This window comes from Nerophis lumbriciformis, linkage group LG09 (genome assembly GCF_033978685.3).
Source record: "Nerophis lumbriciformis linkage group LG09, RoL_Nlum_v2.1, whole genome shotgun sequence".
Classification (NCBI taxonomy): domain Eukaryota; kingdom Metazoa; phylum Chordata; class Actinopteri; order Syngnathiformes; family Syngnathidae; genus Nerophis; species Nerophis lumbriciformis.
This window is the reverse complement of record NC_084556.2, coordinates 46,821,233-46,836,758: the sequence shown is the minus strand read 5'-3', so window position 1 is coordinate 46,836,758 and position 15,526 is coordinate 46,821,233. Positions and strand designations below refer to the sequence as shown.

The 15,526-nt window shown below is 41.0% G+C and overlaps 1 protein-coding gene across 1 annotated transcript in view; it reads right to left on the bottom strand.

Annotated features, from left to right (window-relative positions):
* Positions 1–1,028: 1,028 nt before the first annotated feature.
* umodl1 (uromodulin-like 1) overlaps positions 1,029–15,526 on the bottom strand; it is a 45,685-nt gene continuing 31,187 nt past the window's right edge. Inside the window, exon 16 of the mRNA XM_061963066.1 lies at positions 1,029–2,431. Within this exon, the coding sequence (XP_061819050.1) occupies positions 2,244–2,431 (188 nt within the window). The 3' untranslated portion in view covers positions 1,029–2,243. The remainder of the gene's footprint in view (positions 2,432–15,526) is intronic.

The following is a 15,526-nucleotide window of genomic DNA, read 5'->3' as shown; positions in this document are numbered from 1 at the left end:
ATCTAAGGTAATACGCAAGGACATTAACACATCCGACACATATGTAGGATTAACCGAGGGAGAATTCAAAACCAGATGGAACAATCACAAGGCTTCTTTCAGGAACCAAAACCTGCGGAATACCACAGAACTCAGCAAACACATTTGGGACCTCAAAGACAATAATGTTGAATATTCAATAACATGGCAAATTCTTGCATCCAGCACACCTTACAATAGTGGTAATAAAAGATGCAACCTATGCTTGAAAGAGAAACTGTTTATTATTTACCGTCCAGACCAGTCATCCCTCAACAAGCGCAGCGAAATTGTAACAGCATGCCGCCACAGACGGAAACACCTCCTAGGTAACACATGAGCTAATCACCACGCCCCTACGCCAGCCTGTACCCCCCCACTCTGTGCCCTATATAAACCATGGTATGTGAATGCTCCCATTAAAATCTCCTGATGATTGAGGGAACCCCCCCTCATGAAACAGGCCTGTAGAGATGAAATAGTCTTGTGATTTTTTTCCCACACATACATATATATATATATATATATATATATATATATATATATATATATATATATATATATTTTCTGCTCATAATAATTGTTTTAAGTATAATTTTGATGTAAGTCCAAACTAATATCTAAGTGAACACTGAAGTCCATCACACTCTACATATATAAATGAATAAAATACAACACATTATTTATTATTCAAACAGTTATTTAAAAAATAACAATGGTACCATCTTTCAATTTACAGTAATCAAAAAACACCCTAAATTTAAAAATAAAATAAATCTGTGATTCTACAATTAGGAAAAAACTGACAGCTCAGTCACCAGAATTGTATGGTAAAATCACAAAACATGTTTCACAGTGAATTCATCAACTCAAAATTGTGTACAGGTCCATCTCACACAACTTTATTTATTTTATTTTACAAGATTCCTAAACTGAAGATGACATTTGAGTAACAGGACTGAAAGTAACATAAGAGTTTTAGCATAGAATGATCAAATACATGAACCACATGACATTTATGCTAACAACCTGTTGACACTAGGCCCATTATTACAGTGCTTGAAAAGTTGTTTCAATTATAAAAATAAACAAATTCCTTAAAAAAAATAACTTATATAATATGACTGTGCTGAGATCTACCGCTCATGTGAGAATATGTGAATTATATGAGAAATATGAAGGATTTAAATGATTATATCTTTCGATAAAGTCCAATTTTAGGAAGCAGGAAAGGGACAACAAATGTTATTTTTCCACTGTTTATTAATTTATGAATTATGGCATCAAATCTTAATCACTTATTCTTATCCTGCATTTATACATTTTATTTCCTGAGGATGTAAATGGCACCGATTCCGTGGAATTGCCCTTTTGTAGCATTTTTTCTTTAGCATTTATTTTGGATCCTGAAGCATTCATGCGCTAAATTTCAACATTTTGTATCATTATATTTGTTTTATTGACTTTAGATAACATTTCTGCATTTGGACATTGCTGTGTGTTTGTCCCTGTAGTTGTGCATAGGGATGGGTACCTTTTCAACTAGAATTGATGCTCAGTGGCACCAATTTTAGGTACTTTTGTGTCAGATAATGTGGTAGTTAATTTTAAATTGTTTAATTATAAAATCTAAAAGTGTTTTACTAAACATGTAACAGGGAGCTGATAGTGATAACTGTGCTGTTCAGTTGTCATATTTTGGTTTCTCACACGTGTGAGTTATTTGCAAGGATGCATTCATTTTAGTTTTTCTTTGGGGTCTCGCCATAATCAGGAAGTTGTCTTTGCCATTAAGCTGAATGTGCCAGTCTTGTCTTTTGTCGAGTCCTATACAAAGTGTTTATCCTGTAAGTATTGTGCTTATTGCACACCAGCTGTTTAAATGTAATATGCATCTTAGTTGTAGTTTTCAGTACCAAATTTGGAGGTGTTGAAATTGCTATGTAAAATCAGTTATTTTAATCAGTAGCATGTATATTGCATATCCTATGTTAATTAACTAATTTACCATCCCTATTACACATCCCAAGTTGTGTGTGTATTTGTTCTGATAAAAAATATTATGAGTAAAGCATTTATTCACTAAATATTCATAAAACAGGATGTTTTTCTATAAGTTTTTTACTCTATTGTGTTAGTGTTTCATGTGAATGTAGCCAAGCAAACGTGAAATCCTCCATGAAGCAAAGGTGTTGAAGTGAAAAGAAAAAAGTGACGTTGGAGGTTTAAGCTTTGAGGTCAATAAATGTGAAGTTTTGTGGTTTCGGTTTGACAGCAAAGTTGTAATGTCCGACACGGTTCCTGTGGTAGTTGAACAGGCAGGCGAAACCAACGATGAGGAAGAGCGTCACAGCAACTCCAAGGCAGGATAGTGTGATGAGCTGGATTTGGTCATTCACATCCTCCAGGGGCACTTCATTAGGAATTACATAAAGTAAAAAAATTTAAAAAAAAAAAGACATCATATCAGAAAAAAATACATCAACTCACAGTAGATACTTGCCTAGTCGCGGTTCGGTATTTGGGACCTTGCATGTGAGCATAAAGTCATATCTAGTTTATCACGGTTAATTGGTTCAAGGCCTGACTGTGATAAACTAATTCCTGCAATTATTATTAATAGATCAAATATTTTCATAGTTATAGCTAGTTTTAGTTCATCTACACAACAGCTTAGCACGCAATAGGACACAAGCTAGACTTACATAATAAGTGTCCTTCATTGACCAATATCGCAGTCTAAAACGGCACATATGTTAACATAAAGAAGTGTTAAATAATTATAGTTACATATTACTTACACATACAAAGCCTCCAAGGCAGAAGCATATTAGAAAGTATCCAGTAACAAACGTGTCCGCATTATTTAACTCACTGCGACGTGAGTTTAATATCACAATGTATTGTGCCACTAGTTGTCACCAACACTAGTTGTCACCGCCAAGTGCCGCCAGTAGCAGCTCTACGCCGCCAAGTGCCGCAAGTAGAAGCTCTACGCCGCCAAGTGCCGCCAGTAGCAGATCCACACCGCCAAGACCCGCGCTAAGACCCACGCCAGGCTTCGCCGCCTGCTGCTGCACCCACGCCTGACTTGTCTGCTGCTGCACCCACGCCTGACTCGTCTGCTGCTGCACCCACGCCAGACTCGTCTGCTGCTGCACCCACGCCTGACTCGTCTGCTGCTGCTTCCACGCCTGACTCATCGTCTGCTTCCACGCCTGACTCGACATCGTCCGCTGCATCCACGCCTGCCACAGCGACGACGCACCCACTTCCTCGTCAGCCACGGATGTTGCCGTTCCCGGGTCGTCCGCCACGCCAAGTACGCCGACCTCCTCGTCGGCCACGGATGTGGCCGTTCCCGGGTCGCCCACCTCGTCAGGTGCAGCGGCGTTCTACGCATCGCCGCCAGCTGACTCTGCCCCGGTGGATTCGGGGACACTTGGTCTGGCGACCCATCGCCAAGTCCCCCTCCCGCCCTCCCATGACTCTTGATCGATGTTTTTTTTTTGGACATCTGGGATCTGTCCTTAAGGGGGGACTCTGTCATGTCTTTTGATTATGTTTTGTTTGGCTATGTTCTGTTGGTTTTTGGACTCCTTTAGTTCCTGTTTTTTTCACTTCCTTGTTTTGTTTCCATGACAACTCATTGGTTTCACCTGACTCATTTGGACTCACGCACCTGTTTTCAATCATGAAGAGACTATTTAAGCCTGTCATTTTCTGTTGGTTGTGCTGGCGTCATCACTCCGTTTGTCATTCCAGCAGCAGTGTACTCCGTACACTGCTGCTGGAATTTTAATTTTCCTGAGGGAACTCTCCTGAAGGAATCAATAAAATACTATCTATCTATCTATCTATTCATGCTGCTCTTGTCTTGCCACGTGTGTTTTTGTTTCGTGCCCATGGTCTGCCTAAGTGCTAGTTTTTGTTTCCTTAGTCAAGTTGTGTCTCCGCCTTGTGCGTGCCTTTTGTTTGTACCTTTTTTAGTAATAATTAAATCATGTATTTACCTTCACGCCATGTCCAATCCAGTTCTTTTGCATCTCGGGAAAACAATCCACGCAGGAAACGGCACCATAGTCCAAGTTGTGACATTTGACATTGATCAGTGAACTATGTTGAATATCCCAATGTATCACAACATATCGCAATGTATTGCAATATATCCCAACATATCGTAATATGTACCGACCTATCCAAATACATCACAATATATCTCAATATATCGCAATTAGGGATGTCCGATAATGGCTTTTTTGCCGATATCCGATATTCCGATATTGTCCAACTATTAATTACCGATACCGATATATACAGTCGTGGAATTGACACATTATTATGCCTAATTTGGACAACCAGGTATGGTGAAGATAAGGTCCTTTTTAAAAAAATAAAATAAAATGACTTCCGGTTCCGGTTCACCGTGCGTGACTGCTCGCTGACTGCTCGCTGTTTCGAAAAAGCTAAGTATCGTTCTATTTGTGTGCTTTTAAATTGTTCTGCAGCTTTCTTTATTACTTTCTCAACATATTTAGTAGTACTATTTAACTTGCAAATCACCCGATCTCTGTCTCTCCACCCCTCCCGCAGCTAGCTAGCAGCTAGCTGCTAAGCTAACGAAGCTAGCGCGGAGAAAGGCGTCGCCGGGCGCCGGTCAGAAGGAGTCTACTCCTGCACACCGTGACCAGGACTTCTCGGAAGACAGCAGGAACTTCACTCGGTGACAGAAAACACCGTGAGTATGGCTTCCTGCGCGTCTTGCACCTTACTCACGGAGAGGCTGGCTCTGCTAGAGGGCCGTGTCCGCCAGTTAGAGCAGAGTAATCTCGTAACTTTAGATGTTGCGGACACATCTGCTAGCGTTAGCTGTAGCGAGCTAACTAGCCCAGCCTGTAGCAGTCCTAAGCGGCCTACAAGCTACGGTGTACCGGTTGAGACGCATAATAGATTTAGCTCTTTAGCTAGTCCTACACACCAGTCTACCGGGCACCACACCTTAGTCATAGGGGACTCCATCACCCGAAACATAAAGCTTAGCAAACCAGCCACAATTAAGTGCATCCCGGGGGCCCGAGCACCTGACATTGAGGCTAATCTTAGGGAGCTAACTCGCAACAGGCCTAGTAAACACGTACGACAGGCTAATCGCACCACTAGTTATGCGAATATAGTTGTACACGTTGGCTCCAATGACACTAGAATGAGACAGTCAGAGATTACAAAGAGAAACATAGCCAGGACTTGTGATCTCGCTAGAAAGATGTCCAGGCATCGAGTAATTGTCTCTGGCCCCCTGCCTGCGAGAGGCAATGATGAGAGATATAGCAGATTAGTCTCGCTTAACAAGTGGCTGGCTAGCTTCTGTAGACAACAGGGACTAACGTTTATTGATAATTGGCCCTCTTTCTGGGGCAAACCAGGCTTGCTGATGAGGGACGGCCTTCACCCTAACCAGGAAGGCGCCATCATCCTGTCTAAGAATATAGACTACTGTTTAAGTCACATTTGACTAACTACACTAGAGCAAGCCCGGTCACAGGCAATTACAGAGCCTGCTAGTCCGGGTGAGGAGTCAGTTAAGCTAGAACTAGCCAGCACCAGGCTGGATAATTCCTGTACGCATAGCAATTTTCTTAGAATAACACACAACTCACATAATGTGTTTTCTGCTGTGAATGTGTCCGGGGTAGATATGCATTCTACTGAGGTGGCAAATCATGATGCGTTCAGTCGATCGCAGCATCAAGCAAACAATCTGAAAATTCCCGTCGTATCAATTCCTAGATATGGTCGAAACTATTTAAAGTGCACTACGTATAATAAACGCAACATTATTAATATTTCTACTACGGATAATTTAAACAAAAACTCGTCAAAACAGCCCAATACTTATAATATGGGCTTTTTAAACATAAGATCATTGTCTCCCAAAACGTTATTAGTTAATGAGGTCATTAGAGACAACAATCTTAACGTCATTGGTCTTAGCGAAACCTGGCTCAAACCAGACAAATTTTTTGCGCTAAATGAGGCATCTCCTCCTAACTATACGAATGCGCATATTGCCCGTCCCCTTAAAAGGGGTGGGGGGGTCGCACTAATATACAATGAAAACTTTAACCTTACCCCTAACCTAAATAATAAATACAAATCGTTTGAGGTGCTTACTATGAGGTCTGTCGCACCGCTGCCTCTCGATATGGCTGTTATCTACCGCCCCCCAGGGCCCTACTCGGACTTTATTAATGAATTCTCAGAGTTCGTTGCTGATCTAGTGACGCATGCAGACAATATAATCATAATGGGGGACTTTAATATCCATATGAATACCCCATCGGACCCTCAGTGCGTGGCGCTCCAGACTATAATTGATAGCTGTGGTCTTACACAAATAATAAATGAACCTACGCATCGCAACGGCAATACGATAGATCTAGTGCTGGTCAGGGGTGTCACCACCTCCAAAGTTATGGTACTCCCGTATACTAAAGTAATGTCCGATCATTACCTTATAAAATTCGAAGTTCTGACTCATTGTCAACAAACTAATAATAATAATAACTGCTATAGCAGCCGCAACATTAATGCCACCACAACGATGACTCTTGCTGACCTACTGCCTTCGGTAATGGCACCATTCCCAAATTATGTCGGCTCTATTGATAACCTCACTAACAACTTTGACAATGCCCTGCGCAAAACCATTGATAGTATAGCACCGCTAAAACAAAAAAGGGCCCCTAAAAGGCGCACCCCATGGTTTACAGAGGAAACCAGAGCTCATAAATTATCATGTAGAAAGTTGGAACGCAAATGGCGCGCGACCAAGCTTGAGGTTTTCCATCAAGCATGGAGTGATAGTTTAATATCGTATAAACGCATGCTTACCTTAGCTAAAGCTAAATATTACTCAAATCTCATCCGCCTCAACAAAAACGACCCTAAATTTTTGTTCAGTACAGTAGCATCGCTAACCCAACAAGGGACTCCTCCCAATAGCTCCACCCACTCGGCAGATGACTTTATGAATTTCTTTAATAAGAAAATTGAACTCATTAGAAAGGAGATTAAAGACAACGCATCCCAGCTACAACTGGGTTCTATGAACACAGATACAACTGTATCTACGACGGATACTGCAATACAAAATATGATGAAATAACATTAGAGGAACTATTACAGCGTGTAAGTGGGATAAAACAAACAACATGTTTACTTGACCCACTTCCTGGGAAACTTATCAAGGAGCTTTTTGTATTATTAGGTCCATCAGTGCTAAATATTATAAACTTATCACTTTCCTCTGGCACTGTTCCCCTAGCATTCAAGAAAGCGGTTATTCATCCTCTGCTCAAAAGACCTAACCTTGATCCTGACCTCATGGTAAACTACCGACCGGTGTCCCACCTTCCCTTTATTTCGAAAATCCTCGAAACACAATGAACACTTAGTGTCTAACAATCTCTGTGAACCTTTTCAATCCGGTTTCAGGGCAAATCACTCTACGGAGACAGCCCTCGCAAAAATGACTAATGATCTACTGCTAACGATGGATTCTGATGCGTCATCTATGTTGCTGCTTCTTGATCTTAGCGCTGCTTTCGATACCGTCGATCATAATATTTTATTAGAGCGTATCAAAACACGTATTGGTATGTCAGACTTAGCTTTGTCGTGGTTTAACTCTTATCTTACTGACAGGATGCAATGCGTCTCCCATAATAATGTGACCTCGGACTATGTTAAGGTAACGTGCGGAGTTCCTCAGGGTTCGGTTCTTGGCCCTGCACTCTTTAGTATTTACATGCTGCCGCTAGGCGACATCATACGCAAATACGGTGTTAGCTTTCATTGTTATGCTGATGACACCCAACTCTACATGCCCCTAAAGCTGACCAACACGCCGGATTGTAGTCAGCTGGAGGCGTGTCTTAATTACATTAAACAATGGATGTCCGCTAACTTCTTGCAACTCAACGCCAAGAAAACGGAAATGCTGATTATCGGTCCTGCTAAACACCGACATTTATTTAATAATACCACCTTAACATTTGACAACCAAACAATTACACAAGGCGAATCAGTAAAGAATCTGGGTATTATCTTCGACCCAACTCTCTCGTTTGAATCACACATTAAGAGTGTTACTAAAACGGCCTTCTTTCATCTCCGTAATATCGCTAAAATTCGTTCTATTTTATCCACTAGCGACGCTGAGATCATTATTCATGCGTTCGTTACGTCTCGTCTCGACTACTGTAACGTATTATTTTCGGGTCTCCCTATGTCTAGCATTAAAAAATTACAGTTGGTACAAAATGCGGCTGCTAGACTTTTGACAAGAACAAGAAAGTTTGATCATATTACGCCTATACTGGCTCACCTGCACTGGCTTCCTGTGCACTTAAGATGTGACTTTAAGGTTTTACTACTTACTTATAAAATACTACACGATCTAGCTCCGTCCTATCTTGTCGATTGTATTGTACCATATGTCCCGGCAAGAAATCTGCGTTCAAAGAACTCCGGCTTATTAGTGATTCCCAGAGCCCAAAAAAAGTCTGCGGGCTATAGAGCGTTTTCTATTCGGGCTCCAGTACTATGGAATGCCCTCCCGGTAACAATTAGAGATGCTACCCCAGTAGAAGCATTTAAGTCCCATCTTAAAACTCATTTGTATACTCTAGCCTTTAAATAGCCCCCCTGTTAGACCAGTTGATCTGCCGTTTCTTTTCTTTTCTCCTCTGCTCCCCTTTTCCTTGAGGGGGGGGGGGGGGGGGCACAGGTCCGGTGGCCATGGATGAAGTGCTGGCTGTCCAGAGTCGGGACCCGGGGTGGACCGCTCGCCTGTGCATCGGCTGGGAACATCTCTGCGCTGCTGACCCGTCTCCGCTCGGGATGGTGTCCTGCTGGCCCCACTATGGACTGGACTCTTACTATTATGTTGGATCCACTATGGACTGGACTCTCACAATATTATGTCAGACCCACTCGACATCCATTGCTTTCGGTCTCCCCTAGAGGGGGGGGGTTACCCACATATGCGGTCCTCTCCAAGGTTTCTCATAGTCATTCACATCGACGTCCCACTGGGGTGAGTTTTTCCTTGCCCGTATGTGGGCTTTGTACCGAGGATGTCGTTGTGTCTTGTGCAGCCCTTTGAGACACTTGTGATTTAGGGCTATATAAATAAAGATTGATTGATTGATTAATATCAGTGTCGGTCAATACTCAATGCTCCAATGTCAGTATGGTATTTGAAGTAAAACATTTCATTGGGCCAGTCTTAAGTTTTATCGTTATAAAGTCAGGCTTTTTATTAACAACTTTTGTATTGGATTTAGTGTTGTATGGTGTACCGGTACTAGTACAGTATCGCGGTACTAATGAATCAAAAACTATACTCTGTTTGAAAAGTAACAGTTCCCCATTTTTTTTTTATACAGTCAAGACGGCGCGTCGTCACGTCGTGACATTGCTGGTTTTACGAGCAGAGGTGCACACACACGGAGTGCACACAGTGTGTAGACAGAAAAGGGAGGACGGACGCATTTTGGCCTAAAAACTGACGATAAAATTTAAGTTATAACACTGAAACGCTCTCAGGAAGAGGTTCTTTAAGACATGGCTAGCTAGCAGGCAGCTAACATCCATTCTCAGTGTTCTAGCTACTTCTAAATCACTAATCCTCGCCTCCATGGCGACTAATAAAGTACGTTTCTTACAAGTATCATTATCACTGCAGGACGAGGAATAGCTAAACATGCTTCACTACACACCGTAGGAGGATACAATAGCTCACCGGCGTCACAATGTAAACAAATTCCATGGATGGATCTACACCTGACATCCACTGTAATGATACCAAGTACAATAGCCTATCTAATCGATACTACTATGATTACATTGATATATTTTTTCTTTTTTTAACAATTCGTATTATGTTTATAAACTCAGTAAATACGTCCCTGGACACATGAGGACTTTGAATATGACCAATGTATGATCCTGTAACTACTTGGTATCGGATCGATACCTACATTTGTGGTATCATCCAAAACTAATGTAAAGTATCAAACAACAGAAGAATAAGTGATTATTACATTTTTAAAATAAATGTAGATAGAACATTTTGAAACAGAAAATAAGCAGATATTAACAGTAAATGAACAAGTAGATTAATAATCCATTTTATACCACTTGTTCCTCATAATTTTGACAAAATAATAGAATGATAAATGACACAATATGTTACTGCATATGTCAGCAGTTAAATTAGGAGCCTTTGTTTGTTTACTTACTAATAAAAGACAAGTTGTTTTAATTACCGATACCGATATCAACCGATATATGCAGTCGTGGAATTAACACATTATGATGCCTGATTTGGACAACCAAGTATGGTGAAGATAAGGTACTTTTAAAAAAAATTAATAAAATAAAATAAGATAAATAAATTAAAAACATTTTCTTGAATAAAAAAGAAAGTAAAACAATATAAAAACAGTTACATAGAAACTAGTAATTAATGAAAATTAGTAAAACTAACTGTTAAAGGTTAGTGCTATTAGTGGACCAGCAGCACGCACAATCATGTGTGCTTACGGACTGTATCCCTTGCAGACTGTATTGATATATATTGATGTATAATGTAGGAACCAGAATATATATAATATATAACAGAAAGAAACAACCCTTTTGTGTGAATTAGTGTGAATGAGTGTAAATTGGGGAGGGAGGTTTTTTGGGTTGGTTGGTGCACTAATTGTAAGTGTATCCTGTGTTTTTTATGTTGATTTAATAAAAAATAAAAAAAAATAAAAAAAACATACCGATAATAAAAAAAACGATACCGATAATTTCAGATATTACATTTTAAAGCAATATATCCCAACACATCCCAATACATCGCAATATATTCAGTTTAATCTCAATATATCTAAATATATTTTCCAATATAGCCCAATTATCACAATATAGACAAACATATCGTAACATATCACAATATATCGAAATATATCACAATATATCACAATATAACCTAATATAGCTCAATTATCGCAATATAGCCAAACATATAGCAATACATCGTAATATAGCCCAAAATATCACAATATATCACATTATCCATCCATCCATCCATCTTCTTCCGCTTATCCGAGGTCGGGTCGCGGGGGCAGCAGCCTAAGCAGGGAAGCCCAGATTTCTCTCTCCCCAGCCACTTCGTCCAGCTCTTCCTGTGGGACCCTGAGGCGTTCCCAGGCCAGCCGGGAGACATAGTCTTCCCAACGTGTCCTGGGTCTTCCCCTTGGCCTCCTACCGGTGCCCTAAACACCTCCCGAGGGAGGCGTTCGGGTGGCATCCTGACCAGATGCCCGAACCACCTCATCTGGCTCCTCCCGATGTGGAGGAGCAGCGGCTTTACTTTGAGCTCCTCCCGGATGGCAGAGCTTCTCACCCTATCTCTAAGGGAGAGCCCCGCCACCCGGCGGAGGAAACTCATTTCGGCCGCTTGTACCCGTGATCTTGTCCTTTCGGTCATAACCCAAAGCTCATGACCATAGGTGAGGATGGGAACGTAGATCGACCGGTAAATTGAGAGCTTTGCCTTCCGGCTCAGCTCCTTCTTCACCACAACGGATCGATACAGCGTCCGCATTACTGAAGACGCCGCACCGATCCGCCTGTCGATCTCACGATCCACTCTTCCCTCACTCGTGAACAAGACTCCTAGGTACTTGAACTCCTCCACTTGGGGCAAGATCTCCTCCCCAACCGGAGATGGCACTCCACCCTTTTCCGGGCGAGAACCATGGACTCAGACTTGGAGGTGTTGATTCTCATCCCAGTCGCTTCACACTCAGATGCGAACCGATCCAGTGAGGGCTGAAGATCCTGGCCAGATGAAGCCATCAGGACCACATCATCTGCAAAAAGCAGAGACCTAATCCTGCAGCCACCAAACCAGATCCCCTCAACGCCTTGACTGCGCCTAGAAATTGTGTCCATAAAAGTTATGAACAGAATCGGTGACAAAGGGCAGCCTTGGCGGAGTCCAACCCTCACTGGAAACGTGTCCGACTTACTACCGGCAATGCGGACCAAGCTCTGGCACTGATCATACAGGGAGCGGACTGCCACAATCAGACAGTCCGATACCCCATACTCTCTGAGCACTCCCCACAGGACTTCCCGAGGGACACAGTCGAATGCCTTCTCCAAGTCCACAAAACACATGTAGACTGGTTGGGCAAACTCCCATGCACCCTCAAGGACCCTGCCGAGAGTATAGAGCTGGTCCACATTTCCACGACCAGGACGAAAACCACACTGTTCCTCCTGAATCCGAGGTTCGACTATCCGGCATAGCCTCCTCTCCAGTACACCTGAATAGACCTTACCGGGAAGGCTGAGGAGTGTGATCCCACGATAGTTAGAACACACCCTCCGGTTCCCCTTCTTAAAAAGAGGAACCACCACCCCGGTCTGCCAATCCAGTGGTACCGCCCCTGATGTCCACGCGATGCTGCAGAATATATCACATTATATCCCAGTATATCATAATATATTGCAATACATCCCAATATATCCCAATTATTGCAATAATAGTAATAGTAATAATAAATATTTATAATAATAATAATAATAATGATAATATGATGTTGGTGTGAATGTTGTCTGTCTATCTCTATTGGCCCTGTGATGAGGTGGCGACTTGTCTAGGGTGTTCCGCGACCCCAAAAGGGATAAGCGGTAGGAAATGGATGGATGGATGGATAATAAATATAAAATAAATATATAAATATATAATAGTAATAAATATTATTATTATTGCTATAATCATAATATAATAAATATAGCCCAATGATTGCTGTATAGCCAAATATATCTCAATATAATGCAAAATATACCACTATATCCCAATATATTGCAATATATGACAATGTATCGCAATATATCAATATAGCGCTATGTATCCCAAATATATTGCAATCCCCCAGAGGTACAAGCGGTAGAAAATGAATGGATAGGTACTACAATACAGTGGAACCCTGATATACAAACGTAATTGTTTGTGAACAGGGTTCGGAAATTTAAAAGTTTGTATAGTGATGCAAATTTCTCCATAAGAAACATTGTCATTATGAATAATGGGTTCCAGCCTCGACAAAAGTCCATACATTAGTGAATGATTTAATAAGCGCGTTTTGGCATTTTCTTCCAGAAAAGTCTGTTACCATCCCAATTAAAAATGTCCTGTGGTACAAAGCATGCTTGCTCTTCAATATGAGCACGCACAAAAAAGGCTGCCAGTGGGACACAAAATGAATGAATGAAGCATTCGTACACAGAGACATGGTTCGCATACAGAGGCATACTTGGCTCGAACCAATAGTTTGTGAATCAAAAAGTCCGCAATATATGGGGTTGGTGAATCAAGGTTCCACTGTATATTCCAATGTAGCCTAATTATCGCAACACGCACCTGTTTTCGTTAATCATATCTGTAGTATTTAAGTTCAGTGTTTTCAGTTTGTCTTTCTGGTGACATCCCGCATTTATGCTTCTGCACACTCTCCACACCCTTATGACCCTTGCTGCTCTTTTTTCATGCCGGTTCCATGCCAAGTAAGTTTTTGTTTATTAAGCCACAGTTAGTGTTTTTTGTTGTTCATAGTTTCTGCCTTTGTGCAAGTATTTGTTTTCATAGCCAAGTCGTTTCTCCGCCACTGTGCGCGCTTTTTGTTTGTATTTTTTTGTAGTTATAGTGTTTAAATAAATCATGTATTTACATTCCCGTCTCGCCCGAGCCAACTTTCCGTTGCATTCAGGAAAAGCAAACACCCAGGACCAAGTCATGACAGTTACAAAAAAGATCAATTAGAATAATACATCATGTTGGATATAGAAAACTGTATGAAAGCCTATTGTGTGCCGTTAACCAGTTCTGTAATGTTCCTGTGCCTTTAAGTTGGGAGCTCAATCTGTGACGTCATTTCCCCTTTTAAGCAGGTCTTTGTCAGAATAGCCCGTTTCGATCAATGGTGGCAGCCAGCCTTGTGTGCGTTGACGACTAAATGCCACACACAAACACACACATTCACATCTACCTTTCAGCAATAAAGATAAGATAGAGCGTCGTCAAAAGGTCTCAATATATCGCAATATATCATAACATATCCCCATATATTGCAATATAGCCCAAAATAACACAATATATTCCAATTATATCTCAATATAGCCAACCATATCACAGTACATCCCAATATAGACTTGTTATCGCAATATAGCCAAACATATAAATTAAAGTTAAAGTTAAAGTACCAATGATTGTCACATACACAGTAGGTGTGGTGAAATTTGTCCTCTGCATTTGACCCATCCCCTTGTTCACCCCCTAGGAAGTGAGGGGAGCAGTGGGCAGCAGCGGTGCCGCGCCCGGGAATAATTTTTGGTGATTTAACCCCCAATTCCAACCCTTGATGCTGAGTACCAAGCAGGGAGGTAATGGGTCTCATTGTTATAGTCTTTGGTATGACTCTGGGTTTGAACTCACAACCTACTGATCTCAGGGCGGACACTCTAACCACTAGGCCACTGAGTAGATATATCTCAATATATCGCAATACAGCCCAATACATCGCAAAATAGCCCCGTTATTCCAATACAGCCAAACATATCGCATTAATCCCAAAATATCTCAATACATCCTGATTAGAGATGTCCGATAATATCGTCCTGCGTTAAAATGTAATATCGTAAATTATCGGTATCGTTTTTTTTATTATCGGGATCTTTTTTTTTTTTTTTTTATTAAATCAACATAAAAAAACACAAGATACACTTACAATTAGTGCACCAACCCAAAAAACCTCCCTCCCCCATTTACACTCATTCACACTCATTCACACAAAAGGGTTGTTTCTTTCTGTTATTAATATTCTGGTTCCTACATTATATATCAATATATATCAATACAGTCTGCCAGGGATACAGTCCGTAAGCACACATGATTGTGCGTGCTGCTGGTCCACTAATAGTACTAACCTGTAACAGTTAATTTTACAAATTTTCATTAATTACTAGTTTCTATGTAACTGTTTTTATATTGTTTTGCTTTATTTTTTATTCAAGAAAATGTTTTTAATTTATTTATTTTATTTTATTTCATTAATTTTTTTTAAAAGTACCTTATCTTCACCATACCTGGTTGTCCAAATTAGGCATAATCATGTGTTAATTCCACGACTGTATATATCGGTTGATATCGGTATCGGTTGATATCGGTATCGGTAATTAAAGAGTTGGACAATATCGGAATATCGGATATCGGCAAAAAGCCATTATCGGACATCCCTAATCCTAATAGATCCCAATATATCGCAAAATGTTCCCAAATTCAGCGCCATATCACAAAATCGCACTAGTGCAGGGGCATCAAAATCATTTTAGCTCAGGGGCCACATGGAGGACAATCTGCGCACACGCGGGCCGGACTAATAAA